Source organism: Lepus europaeus, chromosome 5 (assembly GCF_033115175.1).
Source record: "Lepus europaeus isolate LE1 chromosome 5, mLepTim1.pri, whole genome shotgun sequence".
Taxonomy (NCBI): Eukaryota; Metazoa; Chordata; class Mammalia; order Lagomorpha; family Leporidae; genus Lepus; species Lepus europaeus.
This window is the reverse complement of record NC_084831.1, coordinates 111,967,395-111,989,798: the sequence shown is the minus strand read 5'-3', so window position 1 is coordinate 111,989,798 and position 22,404 is coordinate 111,967,395. Positions and strand designations below refer to the sequence as shown.

Genomic DNA, 22,404 nt, shown 5'->3' with positions numbered 1-22,404 from the left:
TGACTCTAATCTGTCCTCTCAGTAGGAATGATTGCTCTAATCAATACTTTTGCCCTCCACTTATCTATTTGGAGTTTTATCCCATTTTTCTGACTCACAGACAGATCTCCACTGCCTCTTACTTTCCTTGAACAACTTATGAGTCCCAAACAGCTGGGGAAGTTAGGATCACTGCAAAGCATCAGCTCTGGAGAGGGGCACATCCTAACTCCCTTGAGAAAAGCCAGTCAAGGAGACTAATGTTATTAAGCAGGCTTCACATTTGGAAACTCAACCATTGTTTGCTCATTTCCACACTAGAATCTTTATACTTTGTTACTCTAATCCATATAGCTTATTACATCACACACATTTAATCGTACTGATTTAATAATTGCTTGTTGAACTGAACTGCTACTCAGTTTTGTTGAATTGAGGCAGGGCACACATTCCCTGACAGTCTTCCTGCCCAAGGCTTATTCTCAGCGTTTTTCCCACATATGCACTGGGACTTGTTGGAGAGACCCCCATCATTCCTCACTGGTGCAAAGCAAATTCAGCTCTCTGGCAGATCTAACACTGGCCTGGGTCATCTCTGTATGGCCTTTATTTCTCATGCCATAATATGGAGACCATATGTTCAGATCTAAAATAATCACATAATCAGACAAAGAAATTTTCCCTCTTGGAGATATTACAGACAGTATGGGGGATATAATATTGTCATTTCTTGGAATTTGCAGTAGAATAGGATAGTCTAAATCAGAAAAGCCTTGTCCCTTTGTGTGAGAAGTAGCCTTGGGTGTTTTGCCATCACTCAAGAGGGATAAAACAATGAAGCTCTGACAGTGGCCTTGTAGGAAACAAATGTTAAGTGAGAACTCTTGCATTCACTGCAAAAAAAAAATGAGCTGGTCATGAGACTTAATCACCCAAGCTGCAGCTACCTGGGGTGAATCACTCATTGGAAAGAGAATTGGTTTGTTGTTTTGTTTCTTCCGCACGATCTAATGCCAAGGCAAACCAAGTTAATGACATATACCACAATGCTTAGCCAATAAATGGCATTTACAATAGAAGAAGGAAGGTGGAAAACTAGAAGGGAAAAGCGATATGATAGGGTAAATAAAGAACTCATATTGAGTCTTGAAAATGTATTTTAACTTCAAATGTGGAAGACAGTGACAACACTGAGGGGACTTGAGGAAAGTCGAAGAGGGCCTCACGTCTGAGGAAACAGTTGATGAAAGGTTGTAGCTTTTAATATATGATGATGAAAAGAGATCTCCTTTCTTTGGGGTGAGTCCCTGATTCCAATTTTACATTTGCGGGGCAATTAGCAGGACTCCTCTTGGCTTTTCTTGGTCTCCTCTGTTAGAAGAATGTCTCTGATATGTAATATTTGCTTGAAACCCCAAAGAAGCTTGTTTCCTTTTGAGGTTTGCCTTACTTTTTATGTTCTGAAGTTCATTTTGGACCTCAGATTTTGCTCCAAGCAATAAAACCGGTTGGATTGTACTAACATAATGGAGCCGTAATTTTAGCCAACTGTTGGGGGTGGGGAGATAGTTAAGGTGTGTAGTGGTTTCTGTGGTTTCTCTGTGGAGTAGAGTTCCCTGCAAAGCTTTTCCATGTGGTGTTTTAATAGCTGTCTTAAAACTCTCTGATGCATGGAGCAAAACTGAATTAGGCTCATGTGCTAGATTGGTGGATGGGCCAAGGGCTTTGTGAAAAACGAAAGAAAAACAATCAAACAGCCTAAGCCAGAGGCTAACTCATCCCACGAAGATCCTCAGGACATGTCCAAATTCAAAATTACAGAAGCAATTACCTCCTTTAACTGAGTTTTGCAGAGCTTTCTATGGTAAATCAGAGTATTTCCTTTACGTACATTAATATTTTACCTTTGCATGGTGCTTTAAATTTACAGAAAGATCCTAGGCATGTTTGTTCATTAGACCCTCACAGCAGACTTTTGAAGATTGTGCTATTGGTTCATTTTCTTTGAGAAAACTGAGTCACAAAGATAAGCCTGGATCATTTGGCTAAGAAATGATAGAATTTGACCACTTTAGAACTCTGTGTCTTCAAAAATTTTAATTATTAATCATATTTAGTACTCATGAAGGCAAAGACAGCCAGCCAGATAGTATATGCATGCACATTAAAGCTGTTTGTAGACTGTTGGGTTCTCACCGCTGTGCATAGTGTTGTCTACACATCGAAGGAATGAGCTCCTTCTCTAATTCAAATGCTCAGTGGTTCAGAGGCATGGTTCCTTACAAAGTGCTGAGTGTGGCTGATAAAATGCCACATACTCAGTTGGCCTTCCCATACTAACCATGTGTAAAAATTCTCTTTAGTGTGTGGTTTTGGCTGCTAAGTTCAAGAAATATTTATTGAATGCTACTATGTGCCAGGCACATGGACAAAGTAGGAAGCTGTCTAGGTGGCGCCTTCTCCACCAACCCAGTCCGCTGCCTAAAAGACCACCATCCCCAGACCATCTCTTTGAGTTAGGCTAAGAGTCCACAGCATTTCTTTTTGATGATGCAGATAGCATCAAAATAAATAAATATTTAAAAATAGGTGTAAGCACTAAAGCCTTGGGTCATGATTGTTTATCTAATTAGCAAGTCAACTATTAAGATCCTATGATGGAGGCTGATATTATAGTGCAGTGGGTTAAGCCACCACTTGCAATGCTGGCAACCCTTATTGGAGCAGTGGTTTGAGCCCTGGCCACTGCACTTCCTATCCAGCTTCCTGCTAACACACTTTGGAAGGCAGCAGAAGATGGCCCAAGTACTTGGGCTCCTGCCACCCACGTCAGAGACCTGGATGGAGTTCCTGACACCTAGCACTGGCTGTTGAAGCAGTCATTTGAAGAGTGAACCAGTAAATAGAAGACCTCTCTCTTGGTGTGTGTGTGTCTCTCTCTCTGTTGCTCTGCCTTCCAAATAAATGAATAAATAAATCTTTAGAAAGAAAAGAGGCCCTGAAATGGTGATGTGAGTAAATTGTGTTCTACCCAGGAGAAGGGGCCTTATGGAGCCAGAATAGCATAGCAGGCCAGGGAGTCTCTCTTAACTATAGAGAGTGTCACACTCAGGCTTTCAATAATCAATGTCAATTCCTTTTCATTTTTGTCATTTTAAGAACTAGCCCCTTGTGGCAACTGTGTCTTAGTTCTGGACCCACAAAGTTAATAAGATTAATATTTGCAGCTTGACCAGCAAACAACTGATCAATTTTCACATTTTCAGCCATGTCAGCAAGTCCTCATCCATAATGAGAATTAGTGTGGTGCTGCTTCTTCCCCAGTCTGCTGCATGGCTGTCTTGGAGCTCATCAGCCCCTCAGTCAGCCAGTGGTCAGAACCTAAAGCTCCAGGTTTTCACACTGGACTCCACTTGATGTGGGTTTTTTGGTTTGGGTTTTGTTTTGTTTATACAGTTAGTAATGGATTAATGTCTCTGACAACTTGCACAGGGCACAAAAATGGTTTAAAAATGCTTCCTGCTCTGTTGCATTCTCACATTTCCTCCCACAGCTAAAACACATACACACACACACACACACCTGTCTACCTGTAGAATTTTAAACACTCTGTGTTCATAGTTTTGGTCCTCTCTTCCAAGGACCTAACATACTTTAGGACAAGATTATTATTATTATCAAAGAGAAAATTATTTTACAAAGTGTCACTTACATTTTTTGCAGTGCAACTATTGCCATTTTGCTTTGTTTGTTTTGTCTTATGTTCACTCATAAGTTCTCTGCAGTTGAGGCAGAATGTATAGAAAAACCATGTTTGTTCTAATGACCAAGCTCCCCAAAATAGTATCCATGATGGTGGCTATGATTATTGCTAGGGACTGCTCGGAAGGGCTTTGAATCTTCACAACAGTCCCAAAAGGTAGATACTGCCATTGTCTTCAGTTACTCATTGAAGGCACAGAGAAGTCAAGTAATTTGCCCAAGGACTCACAACTTGTCCACTGAGACTTTAACTCAGGCAGTCTGCCTACTGAGCTCAAGCTTTTAATCACTATGCTACAAAGACCTGTGCTTCTCCAAGGGACAACCAAGTGTAAGGGAAGCTTGGCACCTGTGCCTGGAGAGTTCTTGGGGATCTCCCACAGCAACAATGGCTTAGTTATCAGATGCCGGAGTGGGGAAGTACAGGAAAGTGGGTTGCTGCCACTCCTCCCATGGCGCCTCTCTGTGCCTGCCTTGTCATCTGCTTTTCATTGAACCTGCTCTAAAGGATAGTACATAAGGCTGGGTACTCAGCCATCTGCTGCAGAGTGTGTATTTGGTGTGTAGGTGGAGGGGTTGTGTAATAGAAAGAATTTGCTTTGTTTTCCTCCATATTTTCTCAGGTCCATACATGTCCTTTCCAATAAAAATCATCTTAAGAGATGAACCTAGGTTCATTTCAGACATGCAGGTCTTCCTGGGATGGAGGCTACACTGTGCCAGTAAATGCTGAATGGCCTAGTATCCAGGCGGCAAGCGCTGATTGGTCACATTTGCCTTTGACTTAGTTTAAATGCACTCACTGTGGAGGAGATCAAGTTCTGAAGGCAACCACACTGAACTGAGTTTGTGAGAGCTGTGGGCAGTGGGTGCCATCTCACGCTGGGACCAAGGTCAGTTGATTGCGGTAGAACAGACAGTAGTGGCAGGTGGCAGGTGGCAGGTCTACAGCTCTGATCAGATTCTGGACCTGGACAACTCATATTCTGTCCTGTCCCACTCTGGACCTTCTCTCCCCATTCCACCACGAATCCAGCTTTTAAGAATTTAAAACATGCAGAAAAGAAAAGAATCACAGAACATGCAGTCTACAGGAAGAGGGGAAGAGGGAGCAGGCCAGCAAGTTCCTATTCAGTGGGAGATGAGAGAGAACAGGAAGAAGGAAAGCAAGGGAAGGAATAGTTCATAGCCAATGCATGTTTCTATCTGAGTCTCTGGATTTTTCCCTTCTATCTGGAGGAGCTGCCTTCTTCCCTGACTATCTGCTTGCTTGAGTCATTCCTGGGAAAATTGTCTTAGCTGAGGAATGGCTACAGGGCCTAACTCCCCAAGTACTTGTTCCTGACCCCTGCTATAAACCATGTTAGATCAGATGGGGTGTGTTCTCCTCCTAAAGAAACTCAAGGCTGTGGACAAAACACACTGCAGTTTCCTGACATGCTCCATTCGAGCACTTTATGATTCTGAGGGGCAAAACTCTCTGTGTCCAAGTGTACCCCCTGTTACTTCAAAATATTAACAGATATTCACGTGTAGGACCCTGCTCTGTTTTCTGTTTGCTAGCAGGCACCACGAGGTGCAAAAGCGCATGCAATATAATTTCTGACCTAAAGGGTTTCTAGTTGAGAAAATATGACAGCCGTATGAAATAACTCCTAAATAAGGATTATTTATAACAGCATGATGGTAATATATCAAATTAAAGTATTTCTGATAAACCAGAGGGATGCATAATTAGAGAACAATGCATAATAAATACTTATATAGTAAAGAGAGCTGGAGAAGAGCATATCCCGGTCATTTATATTGTTCTTGCTTATTAGATAACAATATGAGACCATTATTTAACTTATATTTTCAACTCACTTTACAGTTAGAACCTCTTTTTAACAAATACAATTGTAGCAGCCAGTTGTATGTAATAAAAATATTTCTTCTGCTGGCCAAAAGCCCATAATAACACTCCGTTGCTGATGGAGATCCAAGACTCCTTTTGAAGAAAAAACCTGGTATGAGAAAGACATTCACAAATCCCTGTCCATTTGGCAGTAAATCTACTTAACAAAAAGGCTATCCTTTCAGCAGAGTATTGACATAAAGTACAGGTTTGAATATCTGTACAGTGTTAGATAGCTCTTAATAAAATCTGACTCTTTAAATGTTGCATTGATTTTACTCGGGGTGCTTGTACAGATCCTGATAAAAGTGCTGACCACTGCTGGTTCACAGAGCTCATTAGGTGCTGATCAGCTCTGGGTAGAGGACTGTGGGGACCTTATCTCAGGTCTTCCAGGACCTCATGCCTGACATCCCATCAGAGGCAGCAAGAGAGAGTGTGCATGTCCTGCCTTTGTGTTTCTCCATACCGGCTGCTTATTTGTGCTAAGCAGAAGGAAGCAATCACAATCCCATTGCCCAAAAGCTGCTCTATCACTTGTTTGGGGAAGGGTTTTTGTAATTATATTAGAATATGGACTGCCTAAATAAAATTTGGGGAGTTTGCAATATATGAAAGAAAAATAGCTATAAATCTACTCTGTGTCTCTGGGTCAGTAGGCTTACGTGAGACAGCCGGGTTCTCTGCATTTGCAGGAATGCTTTCTTGCCTTGGGAGACTAGTATGTAAACGTTTGGGTTAAGACGCCCTCCTGCCAGGCTTCAAATTAGGTGAGACTAGTAAAGTAAATAAAAGGTAATGGATTGTGTCCATACATGACTTCATTCCATGTTCTCAATGACTTTATCAATAACTACTAGGGGCAAGACCTAGCAGGAATCCTGTGTCGTATAAGCCTGCAGGTAATAGAGAGCTGATTTTGTTTCCTAAGATGTTTGCTGTGTGCCAGACTAAAGTCCTCTTCTTTTGCCATTGGATACATTCAGTGTAGCTTTTTTTAAATTATTCATGTTTTCTTTCTGTTAGCTCATGCTGCTAATTTATATCCAACCTTCTTTCTTTTTGAAGATTCATTTAATTGAAAGGCAAAATAACAGAGAGAGAGAGAGAAAGAGGGAGAGAGAGAGAGAGATGGAGAGAGAGAAAGAGAGAACTTCCATCTGCTGGTTCTCTCCCCTAGACTGCTGCAATAGCCAGGGCTGGGCCAGGCCAAAGCCAGGAGCCAGAACTCCACCCTAGTCTGCCACATGGGTGACAGGGACTCAAGTGCTTGAGCCATCATCTGCTGCCTTCCCAGGAACATTAGCAGGAAGTCTGATCAAACAGCTGGACTAAAGTATGGGATGCTGGCATCACAAGAGGCAGCTTAACCCTGCTGTGCCACAACATTGGCCTCAACACTCAAACTTCTTAAGCTGTCTTAGATGAATTTGCCCACAGGGGAAGCACTCCTGGTCTCATGGGGTGTGGTTAATCCGGTTACTCATGTCGCACGTTCATGTCTCCCCTGGATCAATTTTTGATCTCTTTACACCAAATTTCTCTTACATTCCCTGAGAACCTAAATTTAAATACGTTGGCTAAACTGCATGTACACGGGTGGAGGGGTGATTTTAACAGCATTTTCCAAATCTAATTTGTGTTTGACTTCTTCCAAAACAATTTCCTATTTCTGAAACTGCTGCCAGTTGGTGGAAATCTGGAATCTACCCTTACTCTGGAACGCTAAGAAAAAGATTCAAAAATTATATTTGCAGCACATCATTTATTAATCTCTTCTTCACAGCTGCACTGGGGAAATGACATGTTTGTACTTTTCCTAGCACCTGGCTGCCCCCTGCTGCAGCAGGCAGGGAGTGTATCTTTCCCTATGGGCATTCTCCGTTTGTATCTCTATCTCACCCACCCATTTCATGCTCGCACGCACTCTGGCGATGTGATTAGACACAAAACCGCAACTCTGACAAAGTACCCCCATAGGTCCTACTTCACCGAAAAGATCCAATTTCCAGAGCAGGTGTTTGGTGGGCAAGAAAGTGTAGCCGAGAGTAGGCCTGAGCTGGACTCTTAAAACTCCTTCAAATGGAGAAATGTGGCCTGCATCCCCAGCTGTCTGTTAGAGAGCTCTGAGCACACCTGGACCTGCACTTGCCCAGGCAAACTCTCTCAAGGTGACCTTGGGGATTCCCGGAGTTTCAGTCACATGCTTCAGTTTGGAAGGACAGTCGTGTTCAGACAAATCCTGGAGCAAAGGAATACAAGTGCTGGGCTTTAGGGGAGAGAACTTTTGGAAATTTCTTTAACCTTTTTGATCTTTGTCAACCTAGCATTTTTTTAAAAAGGTCATATATTTTAATACCTAACATGTAAGATATTTTGAAAGCTCTTTACACTATAACATGTAATATAAACCTTCATCTATTAATATTAGTGTGGCCAATGTAGTCTATTAGGTACAATTTAAGGATTATGGAAAGGCAGGCTGACCCCAAAGCTTTGCTCTCAAAGCTTTTCTGAAGCAATCACAAAATTGTAAGTCTTGTATGCAGTCTGTCAAAGCGATCTTGGATGAGTTAACTTTGTTGGACCCTGTTTTTCCATCTACAAAGTATTAGTGCAACTGTTTCGTAGGGCTACTTAGGGATTCACTGAGATAACATATGCCTGGCACATGGCAGATTCACAGTAATTATCCCTCCTTCCTCTTCCTTTTTTTTTTTTTTTTTTTTTTTTCTGATCTGAAATGGCCTGCACATGCCCTTGACACCAGATACTAATGCATAGGTAGAAGATGTATTACAATGCCCTCGTTGTGAATGTCCCCAACCTTTTCTTGCACTATTTATCTTTCACATATTGGTAAGGGAACTTACAGTACCAGGATGGGATGGGGCCAGAGGTGATCATTAAAATCTTTTAATAACTGCCAGGAACGTCAAGGTAGTGCCTGTCCCAAACCATGTGCACTTTATTGTAAGAATGAAATTTTCCTGCTTCAGTTAGGACTAGAGTTGCAGCTTGGACTGGGGGAGCAGACAAGAGAAAAGTATCTTTTGCAGGAAAGGTCTTGTGACAATGGGAAATTTTTCCCCTAAAGAATACATTATAAGTAGCACACCTACTGTTTAGAATCAGAATACTTAAAAAAAAAAAAAAAAAAAAAAGATGTTCAGTCCTCCCGGGGTGAACTAACAGTCAAAAAGAATGTTTTAAACCCAGTACATCAGTGAAAATCACACCTACCTGCATACATGGGTGAGTACACACACACACACACACTTTGTAGTAAAATAAACTTTTTTTAGTGTTTCTACATGTGGTTTTGTTTTGGTGATGGCACTGAAAATTGAGGGAGTTCTCATTCGGTACTTTGTAGGTTTTTAGGAAGAGAAATAAGAAGAATTAAAGGGCAATCACTTTTTGATTGTAAGAAATCATTGGCACTAGATCTTCTCTCCCACCTATAACCCAGATCTGTCAGCAAGCTGATTATGAACTGGACAGAAACCAAAGGGAACCACATAAAAGTATGCATTTCATTACATTTGTGTGACCTTTTCAAATCTTAGATATTGTTTTTGCAATCCCCTTAGAAGGAGTTTTACTCTATATGAATCATATCTCCAGAGAGGAGCTAGAAGAATTACCTTACGAAAACTTTCTTTTATCAATAAGGAGACTAAGAACCAGAGAGGTCATGTGGCCAGCGTGCCCTCCTTTATTATCACTGCTTTTTCCTAACGTCTTTGTGGGGTTTCTCTGTTCAAAAGCACAAGTCTTGATTGGCATCTGGAGGCCTCTTCTCAGCACTCCACAGCTGAGAACTCAGTGAGAGCCACTGTTAATATCCTTTAGGGAATCTCTCATTCCCAGCAGAAATCAGAATTATTATGAGCAGAGAGATGGACAGTACAGAACAGGATTTTCTTTGATAACTTACTTTAAATTTTTGAAGCAAAATTTCATGTCTAAGTGCCGTAAGTTAGCCTGTTTCTTAGGAGTGAAGAGGACCTATTTCTGATTTGGCACTGAAATTCTTAAGAGGAAAAAAATTCCAGTTCTCAGTTGGCAACTCATGCAAAGTTATCCAACATTTAGCAATCATTTTCTGAGCTCCTTTTATATTTCTGGTAGAATTTAGAGTCATAAGTTGTACCACGGAACAAGACAGTGATTTTTGTTTACAAGATTGTGTCTTAATGTATATTTGTGATATAGAAATGTACTATTGCTTTCCAACGTCAAATTATTCTTGGACAGCATTCGGGGATAGTTTTTGTTTGTTTGTTTGTTTTCTGTTGTTGTTATTGTCTTACTTTTCTTCCTTGAAAGACCTAGTTTCTCAAGAAAATTGCTTTTTGACAAAGTTGCATGAAATTTGGCACAATGCTGCCGCCTTGAGGCTATTTCCGTCCGAGAAGCACATTTACTGCTAGGTAGACCTCAACCTGTGGTTGAGGTAAGGTCTATAGGAAGACTACTGTTTCTCAGTGGAAGAATTTGACACTGAATCACCCAGTCACGATGTCTACAATCTAATTCCTTCTGATTGTGTAACAGAACGATTGGAAAGCCTCCATTGCTTTTGTGGTTGGGAACCAGATTGAGGATGACCTTCTCATTGAAGCCCTCACCCTCGCTGTACAGGCACCTCAGCGTAAGCTCTTCAGCATCGTCTCATGGCAAGACATTCTCCAGCAGGTACCTGTCCCTTCCTACCCCGAGCCCTGTTTCACTTAAAACTTCTTTTTTTACTTAAAATAATAGGATAAAATTACAAAATAAATAAAACTATCATATTTTTTAACTGTTTTGTAAATTTTGGTGGATTATTTTAAAGAACTGTGTAGCTAGATTAAATTTGAATTGTTTAGCCTGCAAGAATTATTTTTGCTCATCAGCATTGCCTATTAAACATTCATCCATTTGACAAAAAATTTCTGAGGCCATCCAGGCAGCTTGCTATTAAATTGTAACTCTGTGAGGAATTAAAATTTAATAAAAGATTGAATAACCATAAAAGACTACACTATTTAAGGTTCCAGGGAGGTTCTTGAAATCTACAGGCATCGTAGCTGTCAAGGGTCTGAGGGGTACGACAACACAGGAAAGTTCTATCAGGTAGATTATCCCCATACTGTCACCAGAGCATACCAAAGTGAGTATAAATATGCCACCTACTGATGAATACTTTCTTGCCGGGTTCCCTAACCCCTAAGTATTTGAAAGTTACATTTATCTACGTATTCTTCAAGGAGGCCTTCCTTTTTCATTTAAGTAAGTTGATTTTTCTTACAGATCAATGAAGTAAATGCGCTTGTCGGAAATGCTCCAGCTAAAAAGGGGAAAAGAGCTACAAGTGCTAGTGCTCCTTTATTCTATGAGGTAGGTGGAGATGTTCACCCATGAGAGTTTTGTAATTTGTAGAAAATAATGACTGAAGTGACAATATGATAACTATTTTTAAATTTAGTTCATTCTTTAAAAAGTAAATTCCTGTTGCTTATTGGAATATCTATTCCTGAGATAAGACACAAAAACCATTGCCTCCTTTTCAATGAATTCCCCCTTTTGGAATAAAATTGTCTTAGATTGTTTACATCATCACTGCTTCTATTTGAAAAATACAAATCACAACCTTTTATATACAAAAAATGCTGTGCCACACCTTTTCATAGTAATGACTGAGTATGAAATGGTGTCAAAGGGAGACATACTATTAGCAGATTGCAAAGTGTTCGTTTGACCAAAGAAACTATGTAAAAGTGCTGAATAAAGTGTTTCTCCTGTAAGGCTGAGGCACAGCTAGAATGATTTTCCATCAGCTTGTAAACATTGTGCACATCTTCCAAACACTTTCTTCAACGTGAAAATAATGCCGCTCCTTGGATTAGTGCTCCCTTCCATTTGTAGCAGCTGCTTAATGCCAAGTCCTGTCCTGGCTGACTCAGTGGGCTTGTTGTGCACAGGACTGGGAACTCATAGTCAGTGTGAGGGGACCCTGCCTGGTTACTAGCCAACAGACAGCTGGCAAGATGCTGTGAAAATCCAGGGATTAATTGGGATATCACTTAAAAGTTGTCAGGTATCGTTTTATGGCTCTGTTTTACACAAAGGTTTTTGGATGTCTCTAAGACAAACTTGTTTGAGCTTCATTTCAGTGATGACCAATAAAGTTTTTATGCTTCTCGGGTCTTAGATCATTTCACAATGATCTCGGTGGTATTGGCTGGGTGTTCTCTGAACAAGTTTCACTAAGTTTTATAGTGTTAGCTCTTGCTATGCTGCTATCACTACCCTGGCAAAAACTCCTTGCTGTTGGAGTCAAATAGTCTTCTTTCTGTGTTTTGTTATGATAGTGCATATGTGTGTGCTCCAGGTGATACCTGGTTTTAAAATATTGGAATTTTTCTTCTGAAGTGGCCATAGAAATCCATGTCCAATTCTCAGGCCTGGGATCAATTAGCCCCCCAAAGGATTCTTTCTTCTTCAAAGATGCTCAGTAAAAATCAGAGATGATAACAGGCCAGTTTTGACATCTAATCTGGACAGGCATCTTGACTTGGATGTGGGAATAGCACAATGCTACAAATCCAGAGTTAGTTAGAAAGTCATTCCTCTCCAATATGTGCTGTGAGTCTTGGTTGCATATTCTTCACTCAGGGGAGGTCCATTTCACATCTGGCTCTACCACATACTCCCAATGAAACATTTGGGCAATAAGCCTCCCATACCGGCTCACATACCCTTTTCTGAATGGTTCCAGAAGAAAGGGAAGGCAGGGTGGAGCAACACAGAGATTGTACCTTGGGTTCACCAGGCATTCATTAATGTCAATCACTGTAGCAAAAAAAAAAAATGATAAAGAACATAAAACAAATTCGAGCTCCTGGTGAGCATCAACCAAGGACAGATTGCGCATCTGGAGAAGAGGAACACGATTCCAGTCCCATCCCTGCACACTGAGGTCCCCTTCAGGAACTCTGTCACCTGGTCCCCTGTTCCAAGAGAGTTGAAAACCCACTGGAAATGCCTATAGAGCACCAACCTAGTTGTGAGGGTGACCCTAGGAGCAGCCCAAAAGCCAGATCCTTTGGTACCTCTGGATTCTGAGGCATGTGGGCAGCCTGCTCACGAGTCAGATTCTGTTTAAAATTTTGCATAGTCCATGCTAACCAGGGCACTGCCACTAGTGAGCTCCTCAGGAGCCTACTTAGGAAGCTTCACATTTGCTTCCTCAAAGGAAACTCTACAATGGAGAAGAAAAGGTAATTTAACAAAATTGCTTATGTTACATGGGAAATTCATACAGTCCAATTTCCCTTTAGACTTCCATTTTGGAGAGGGAGAACTCAAAATACCATAAAGATCATGCAACTAAAAGCTTATATTTACTTCTACTTGTAGGATGCTGTCATTGAACTTAAACCAGAACCTAGTTGTTCTCACTGTAAACGCTATTCTAACCAGTTGGACTTTCTGGCTCCCTGAGCTGTGGCTGATTAGAAGCAGCAAATTAAAGTGAGGCTTCACTGTAGTGTAGTTCATCCATGAGTAGTAAAATAGTGTCAGAACCATAGTACATATTTCCAATGAAGACTTGAAATGTCTGGGCCAGCAAAGACCACATTCCTAAGCGGTTTGCTCAAGGTTTCATTTGGATGGCTTTGTGTTGTGTACACACAGCTTCATTTTGAAATTGTGTAATTTCCCCCTGAAACCTTAGAATGCCATCTAGCCATGATATTGTATATATGAGAGAGTCTTTATTTATAAACCACAGTTCTTTGAAACCCTACTTCGATTTGTCTAGTGCCATTGCACAGAGAGATGGCTATGGCTTATTTGTTCATTCACCTTCTACTGGAAACCATGTTTTGCTCCAGCAGTAACTGCTCAAAGGACTCATGTAGGAATGGGGAGAAAATACTATTTGTGTATATTCTCAGGAATATTAGCTCTTACTTTTTACTTTAAAGATTTATTTTACTTATTTGAAAGGCAGCATGGCAGAGAGAGTGAGACAGAAAGAAAGAAATCTTCTATCTGCTGATTCATGCCCCAAATGGCCCCAACAGTTGGGGCTGGGCCAGGTTGAAGCCAAGATCCTAGAACTCCATCTGGGTGGGTAGTAGGGACCCAAGGACTTGGGCCATCTGCTGCTGCTTTCCCAGTCACATTAGCAGGGGGCTGGATCAGAAGTGGAGCAGCCAGGGCTCAAACTGGCACTCATATAGGATACTGGCACTGCAGGTGGTGGCTTAACCCGCTGCACCACAATGCCAGCTGCAATTATTACTTTATTATTAATAATGAGAATGAGGATGAGCCTGTGCGCTGGTATACAAGCACCATTTCCAACATCTAATACTATTTGAGGATGTAGACACATAAGAAAATGATTATACTGATATTGCTTGCATTGCTACCTAATATTGGCCAGTTTTACCAAATATCAACAAGTGCATTCCTGTTCCAGCACTAGTGCCAAGCGCTGTCAAGGCAATGGAGAGGGAAAAGGGAATAAGAGTATTACAAAGACTCTAACCTCAGTTAGCTCAAGAACTAATTAGAAGAGAAACAAATGAAAATATATTAGATGTGTGTAAGCCCAACACATAGTAAATATTCAATGAATATCTGTTGAATGAATAGCAATGCAGAAAACTATGAAGTCCTTAAGAGCCAAATGGATTGTTATGGGAATGCAAAGGTAAATGAGATTATCATTAGGTGGGGTGGGAAGGGAGAAGTGGGAGGTAGAGAAGGTTTTGTGAAGAAGGTGGCATATGGAGGGATAGGAAGGGGACCTGACAGTTTTGATCTTTTAAATATATTATCTCAGGGCCGACACTGTGGCATGTAGGCTAAGCCTCCACCTGCGGTGCCAGCATCCCATATGGGCACTGGTTCAAGTTCCAGCTGCTCCTCTTCCAATTCAGTTCTCTGCATTGGCCTGGGAAAGCAGTAGTAGATGGCCCAAGTGCTTGGACCCCTGCACCTGCGTAGGAGACCCAGAGGAAGTTCCTGGCTACTGGCTTTGGATCGGCCCAGCTCTGGCCATTGCAGCCATTTAGGGAGTGAACCAGCTGATGGGAGACCTTTCCCTCTATCTCTCCGCTCTCTGTCTATGGCTCTACCTCTCAAATAGGTAAATAAAACCTTTAATGTATATAATCTTTAATATAATGCTTTATATATATTTAATATATAATAATACATATTATATATATAATCCCAGTTAACTTACATCATAATTCTAAAAGGAGATATGAATAGCCCTATTTTATATGTAGGGAAATGGAGACATAAAGAAAATAGGAAGTCAGCTAACTAGAAAGTCAAAGAACTTGAACTTAGCCACAGTTAAATGCATAGCCTCTAGTTTTTCCACTTTACCACAGACCTGATACTCTTTCACTGATCTCAAAGATGGGTGGATCTGTTTTGTTTTTGTTTTTGTTTTTGTTTTTGTTTTGAGAAGCAGAGAGAGAGAGAGAGAATCTCCCATCTACTGGTTCACTACTCAATTGCTCTCAACAGCCAGACTGGGCCAGGCTGAAATCGGGATCCAGGAACTCCATCTAAATTTCTCATGTGAGTGACAGGGACTCAAGTACTTGAGCCATCCCAGAGCATGCATTAGCAGGAAGCTCAAACTGGTCCTCAAACTAGGACTCAAACCTGGGTACTCTGATAGTGGCTACAGATATCTTCACCACTACACCAAATACCAGTCCCAGTGGGAAGATATTGACATTCCTATGTGGGAGAATGCATCCTGAGACAAGAGAGCAGCTTAAACCAAGCCATAAGAAGGTAAGGAGATTGAATACATACTGCATTTGTACTTATGTGATGTAACATACACTAAATAGGAAAGGTAAATCCTGTCTGTATTTTAGTTAATTACAGTTTTAAAACACTAAAGGTGGAAATCAATGAAAAAGCATTTCAAGCACAGAAAAAATTATGTTTTATATTAATTCCTGAACTTAAATTTACTTACTAAATAGGCAAACGTAGTTTTCTATGTCTATGCTTAATGGCCTACATAATCTAATCTGTCTTTTGCAAATATACTCAGTGTTAACCAAATTAAAATAGAAAATACTAATGTTCATTAACCAACTCAAATGTTCCTGATGAGAGAGTCTATGGGTACCATAATACAGAGATTCTCCCACTGAGATTAAATCTGAAACATAGTAAGTGAAATTCACACTTGACATTTGATAAATTAGGAGGAAAAACCTCCCAGTTGGGCAGAGGTTTATCATTCTTAGTGATAAACCTCTTAATGTTTATCATTCTTAATGGAATCAAGTCAACCATCTTAGAAGTTTTTAGATTCCTGTCCACATTTCTCTGAATTTCACGGTGGTGATCACCATACCTCCCTGCCTTGAGATGAGCCTCCATCTGCATGCGGTCTTGGTTTGTGTGCCTTTCTTGCCTTTCTGTGACTTATTTGGAAAAAAGACAAATAAGGTCACCACAAACACAAAAAACCTGCACACAGACATCATGGCGCTGCTGCTTGTGATGCCTGCAGCCCTTATCAGAGCACCACTTGGAGTCTCAGCTGCTCTACTTCGGATTCTGCTCCCCGCTAATGTGCCTGGGAAAGCAGCGGAAGGTGGACCCGTCCTTGGGCTCCTGCCACTCATGTGGGAGACACAGATGGAATTCCAAGCTCCTAGCTTCAGCCTCTTACAGCCCTGGCCGTTATGGCCATTTGGAAAGTGACCAGCAGATAGAAGATCTGTCTTCCCCTTTCCCCCTCTCTGTGTGACTCTGCCTTTCAAATAAATAAATAAATTGTTGAAGAACAAAAAGAAAGCCTACTGAAACAAAAAATTATCTATGCAGAATAAAAGTTTCTGTGCCCTCTTGGTGGCTCTGTTATTTCAAAAACATAATTATACAAATTTCTGTAAAATCAAGAATGTAAATAAAAGATTATATGATAGGATGACCCTATACATGCAAATAATTTTTAATTTTTCTCGTTATTCCTATCAGTGAAAAAAAATAAGAACTTATTTTTACCAGTATATCTTAGTTAAAATATTTCTATGGACTTTTCTTTTGCAATGGAGAGATCATTAACTTTAGAAAAAAATTTCTGATAATAGGTTTGAATGCTGGAGCAAATGCAGTTTAAAAAGATACAGGATGCAAGTATATTTTAAAGAGTGTGTGAGTGCATTGGGTTAATATGCTCAAATATAATGGTGCCATATTTTGGCTCCTGTTTCCTGGGTGTGTGGACATATTTCTTATGTCTTTCCCAACACATGTTCATAGTGTTTACAGCCCTTGTCTTTACTCTAGAGGAACGGTGGTTTTTCTGCTTACTACTACTTGAATTCTTTATTCGGTGGAGGGCTAGGCTTGTGATTATAAAATAAATTGAAAGTATGTCTTTATAAAAATTAAAAGAAACAATAAGAAAGTAAGGACAATGGAGCATGGACAGGAAGGAGGAAAGAGTGGGAAGTATCATTGTGCTCTTAAATCTGTATATATGGAATACATGAAATTTTTTCATCTCACATCAATAAAAATTTATTTTTAAAAATCCACGACATAGACTTAACTGCAATCTAGTTTGCTGCCCTTTTTGGGATTTCTAGTATGAAACTCATTTTTTTTAACCAGTGCCTCAAATTCAGTCTATTCCACAGAATTGCAAGTCCTTATTTTTGGGGGGTGGCCCCTGTCAAAATGAAAAATGGAAAACTCATGCTTCAGAGATAGGAACGAATAATATGTGAAAACATTTAAGAGGTTTGAAGTTATTAAAATGGCAGATCCACTGGGAATACAAAGAGCAGTATGTCGTGGAAGAAACGAAGGGGAAGGGAGGCAGGAAGCATTCTCTGGCCTTTTCAATCCTGAGTTTTAAAACAAAACAAAAAAATTCTGGAAGAATTGGAAGGTAGCCAACCTAATGCCGTTATTTCTCAGAGCTTAGGGACACACCAGGAAATTACAGGCCAGTTAGTTTAACTTCACTTGTAGGGAAAGTATTAAAAACTGCTGCAGGAGATCAAGTAAAAGGATGCTTAGAAAAGCACAGCTTGATTAAGGCAAGCCCGGTCAGCGTGGTTTTCGGAAAGCGAAGGTCATGTCTTAGGAACTTGTTGAAATTCTTTGAAGCTATTATAGCCAGTACAGTCTTCAAAGAACACGGCGAGACCCGGGGCCTGCGTCTCTCTTCTGTTGCACGTCAGTCCTTCAGGGATGCCTACGGAACAAGGGCCACATCAGGGCCCCGACGCTCGGGTTTAGAAACCACTATCCAAACAGCAGAAAAGAACCTCAGATGGAACATTTTTAAAAGCTGGAACCAATTAATACAACCTGATATTTATAAATGCAAAGTAATGAGACTTGGAAAAAGTGTAAGACTATCAAGCTGTAACAAAGAGGTACTACACTGGGACCACAAAAACAATCTAGGAGTTATTGTGCCAAAACCTGAGCTCTCGAAGCATTTCCCACTCAAAGAAGGGACGAGCAGGAGAAATTACAGTGCTGGAAATGGTTGCAAAGCAGAGGGTTTGAGTAGCTGCAACTGAGTGAATTTTGTTAAGTTAGGAGGAAGAGCTGTCTAACATCTTAAACAGCCCTCTAGCCTCCAAAGTTCTGGACCAAGCCAGAGTGGCCCAGCCAAGAAAGTCAAAGTCACGTCTAGGCTAGTGGCTGAGAGGCAGGAAGGCAGGGCCGCTTTTCCACAGGAGTTAAGATCCTAGGGTGCAACTAGGTTTGCCTTTTCCATAGGAGAGCAGGAGGTCTTTTTTCAAAGAAGAGCGTAACTCAGGCAAAGGAATTAAAAAAAAATTCAGATCATGCCTCACCTCTTTTTCCGCCCTAGGACATAAGCCACTGGCCAAGCCCATGTGGCAGAGAGCAGCTCAGGAGGGGTGTGGGTGGACACTGGGCAAGTGCAGCGTCCTATGCTCAGGACCCTGAAATTGAGCCACAGGAACCCCGTGACGCACAAGTACCAGGTTGCGGACCTCAGACAATCAGGCAGTGGGCGAGGCAGGAATCTGGTCAGGAATCTCAGGACATGGACATCAATGAAGGACCAGCCCCAAGAATAAAGCAAGGTTCAGCTGATGAAGAGTGGCCATCACAGCTCCAGCTCTGCAGTGGGGCCTGGGGCCATTCTACACCCACCATGATTGGAGGGGTGGTAGGGAAAGGGACAGGAAGGCTGTATCATGCCATTTCTAAGACTGGAAACACTTCACATTTCTATATGGTGGCAACGGCGGTTAATATTTATTGAGCCCTTAGTTTACTGCAAGTCTGTGTGCTGAGGGCTTCATGCATATTTGCTAAGCTAGTCTTCTTAACAGCCTTGCCAGTCTAACAAATAATGAAACTGGAGTTCAGAGAGGTTACTTAACTTGTTGATCCAGAACTTTCTGCTTCTTCTATTCTACAAAAAGCTGTAGACCAATAGTTTATGCTCTGGAAGTGGTGGTTGTGATTTAATGTGTCTGAAATTGGCTGGCGCCGCGGCTCAACAGACTAATCCTCCGCCTTGCGGCGTCGGCACACTGGGTTCTAGTCCCGGTCGGGTCGCCGGATTCTGTCCCGGTTGCCCCTCTTCCAGGCCAGCTCTCTGCTGTGGCCTGGGAGTGCAGTGGAGGATGGCCCAAGTGCTTGGGTCCTGCACCCATGGGAGACCAGGAGAAGCACCTGGCTCCTGCCATCAGATCAATGCGGTGCGCCAGCTGCAGCGCACCAGCCGCGGCGGCCATTGGAGGGTGAACCAACAGCAAAAAGGAAGACCTTTCTCTCTGTCTCTCTCTCTCTCACTGTCCACTCTGCCTGTCAAAAAAAAAAAAAAAAAAAAAAGAAAGAAAGAAAAAAGAAAAAGAAAAAAAATGTGTCTGAAATGCTGGTGCTGTCAATTAGTTAATCTCTCAGTGGCCGCATGATAGGCTTATTACTTTCCCTCTACTTAGTTGAAAACAGTGATGCTATAGCTCAGATGACGAAGGCACCGAGTGATATTAGTTGTTATTTTCGAGCTACTTTGATGAGGGACTTTTGCCCAAATGTTTGGGTCAATGGAAATTTTTTTAATTTGTAAGGTGAAGATTTAATGGATTGAGGTGGACTGAGTCTTTTCTTTGGGGGAGGAAAACGGGGACGATGGGAAACAAGAGGGAAGTTAATGCATATTTGCCAGTGATAAGCATGTGGGCAGAAAGAGAGACCTGTCTGAAATGCTAGGCTGGTTGTGGGAGCTACAGTCATCTCCAGGGAGCCCCCTGCCAGCTTGGTGAAACGTAGACCTAGCGGTTAGACACAGCTGTCCAAGCAGACAGCCTGGGATCGCATCCTGCTTCCAGTGCTTCTGGGTTGCAGAAGCTCAGACAAGTCACAGCCCTGCCAAACCTCAGTTTTCTGTTTGCAGAGTCAGGGTTAATGATAGTGTACACCCTATAAAGCTGTATTGGTGGTCAAATGAGAAAATAAAATATAAAGAACTTACACCTGGCAAGTGTCTATTGACGTTTACTGTTATTGCTATTTTTAAAATTTATATTCTCAGTCACAGTGAATGTTGGAATTTTGTATTTTAGGGAGCATGAAAGAACTGGAAACACATCTATGAGCAGGGTTCTTCCATGATAAAAACCAAATGAGTAACATAAAATTTACCATCTTAACCAGGTCAACACATACAGTTCAGTAGTGTTAAATAGATTCCTACTGTTTCATACTATTTTACAACCAATCTTCACAACTTTTTTACCTTGCAAAACAAACTTGGTATCCAATAACGGTAACTTCTACCTTAAAATTCTACGAACTTGACAACCATAGATACATCACAAAAGTGGGGTCATACACTATTTGTCTTTTTTGTGAGTGGTTATTTCAGTTTGTGTAAGGTCTTCAAGTGTCATTCATGCTGTAACGTGTCATAAACTGCTCCTCCTTTCAGGCACTTTTTTTTTTAAAGATTTTATTTATTTCTTTGAAAGGCAGAGTTACAGGGAAGTTGATCTTCCATCCACTGGTTCACTCCCTAAATGGCCACAACAGCCGGAGCTGGGCAGATCCAAAGCCAGGAGCCAAGAGCTTCTTCCAGGTCTCTCATGCAGGTGCAGGGGCCCAAAGACTTGGGCCATCTTCTACTGCTTTCCCAGGCCATAGCAGAGAGCTGGATCAGAAGTGGAGCAACCAGGACTCAAACCAGCACCCATATGGGATGCAGGCACTGCAGGTGCTGGCTGTACCCCCTACAGCACAATGCCAGCCCCCATTCTTTTTAAAGAATGTTTTCTGATTGCGCAATATAGAATAAATTGGGAAGGACACAGGAGGCCAACATGGAAGTTGGGAGACCTGTGCAGGAGCAGTTGGGGTAACTGCATGTAGATGGGGGAACTCCGAGCCTGTTTGAGAGGAAGAACTGGTGAACTGTCTCCACCTGAGATGTGAGGGGTGAGGGAGAATGACCAGGAGTGAGCCCGCAGTTCTGGCTGGAGAAATCCAAAGAAGTCTTCTCCACAGGGAGCAAAGAAGGAAGAAAAATCTGGTGGATTTCAGAAGTAGAGTTTGAGATAGGTTAAATCTGATAGGTCTAAGAGAGAACTAAGAGGTGTCAAGAAGGTAGCTGTATCTTTACTGTCCTTGTCTTCATTCCCTGCCTAGCTCAATGCTGATAAGTACAGAAAGCATTGTGGAGGGACTAGTTGTCTGAAAGAATCAACTCATTAGTCAAGTGCTAATGAAAAACCACTGCCCAGGGTAGGAATGGACCATTTCAACAATAGTGATTTAGCAGCAGTGTCCTGGTTCCTGGCAGGTTGAGACCTTTCAGTTTTTCTTGTACCTGTTCCATAAGGATTACAACAGTTTTTAAACTGTGAGAGACAACCCAGTGGTTCACAAAAATTTTAATAAAACTCTGCGTACATGTGTGGTTTGTGATCAAAATAAAGAAATGTAGATATACTTATATATGTGTGTATTTGCTATAAATACAGGTCAAAAGAAGATTGAAGAAGCACTGTACTAGAAGCCTCTAATGTATTCCATTTTCTCTTCTCTTTGCATTTACCCTCTCAGCCTCTCGCCTAAGCCTGGACTGGAGGTTGCAGTGGATACACTCTCAGTTCTTCCCTCACTCGGCAGAAACTTATTCAGTTTCTGGTTTGGGGTAATGGACACAAGAAAGAATTACACATAGTCTCTGCCCTCAAGAGTTTTATAGTTGATAACTTTGTGAACAATCTACTTGTTTTCTACTACTTTGTGATATTTTCATACTTTGTAGGAAGCCTAATGTAAAATCTCCATATCTAAGCCCGTGTTATCAGTGAGCCTCATGGCTGACCTCACTTACCTAAGTTCACAACTTTCAGCCACAAGGGTACTGGTGCCCAGACAGTGTCTATTGGAAAGACGAGAGAGAGAGAGAAGCAGAGCACTTCTCAAAACAGTCAGAGAAGCAACAAAGATATAGAAGGACTTGGATGGAGGGGAAGCAAAGGTAGATTGAAGTACGCTAACAATTTTCATACTTCTGCATATTTTTAGTGTGCTATTTCTTAAATTCTAACTCTTTCCTCAATCTTTGCTTGCAAAGGCAGGAGACATACCAAGTTAAATGTGGCTACAGACTGGGAAAATTGACCATTGTACTGAAATTGATTTATATTTATTGAAAAGGTACTATACCTATAATATATATATATAATATATATACCTATACCTGTTATAGGTAT

At 41.3% G+C, this 22,404-nt stretch overlaps 1 protein-coding gene across 1 annotated transcript in view; it reads left to right on the top strand.

The window, feature by feature from the left end:
* The window catches only part of SPAG17 (sperm associated antigen 17), a 249,496-nt gene that overhangs the window by 30,668 nt on the left and 196,424 nt on the right, over nt 1–22,404 (top strand). Inside the window, exons 2-3 of the mRNA XM_062193510.1 lie at nt 10,199–10,339; nt 10,937–11,023. Of these exons, the coding sequence (XP_062049494.1) occupies nt 10,199–10,339; nt 10,937–11,023 (228 nt within the window). The remainder of the gene's footprint in view (nt 1–10,198; nt 10,340–10,936; nt 11,024–22,404) is intronic.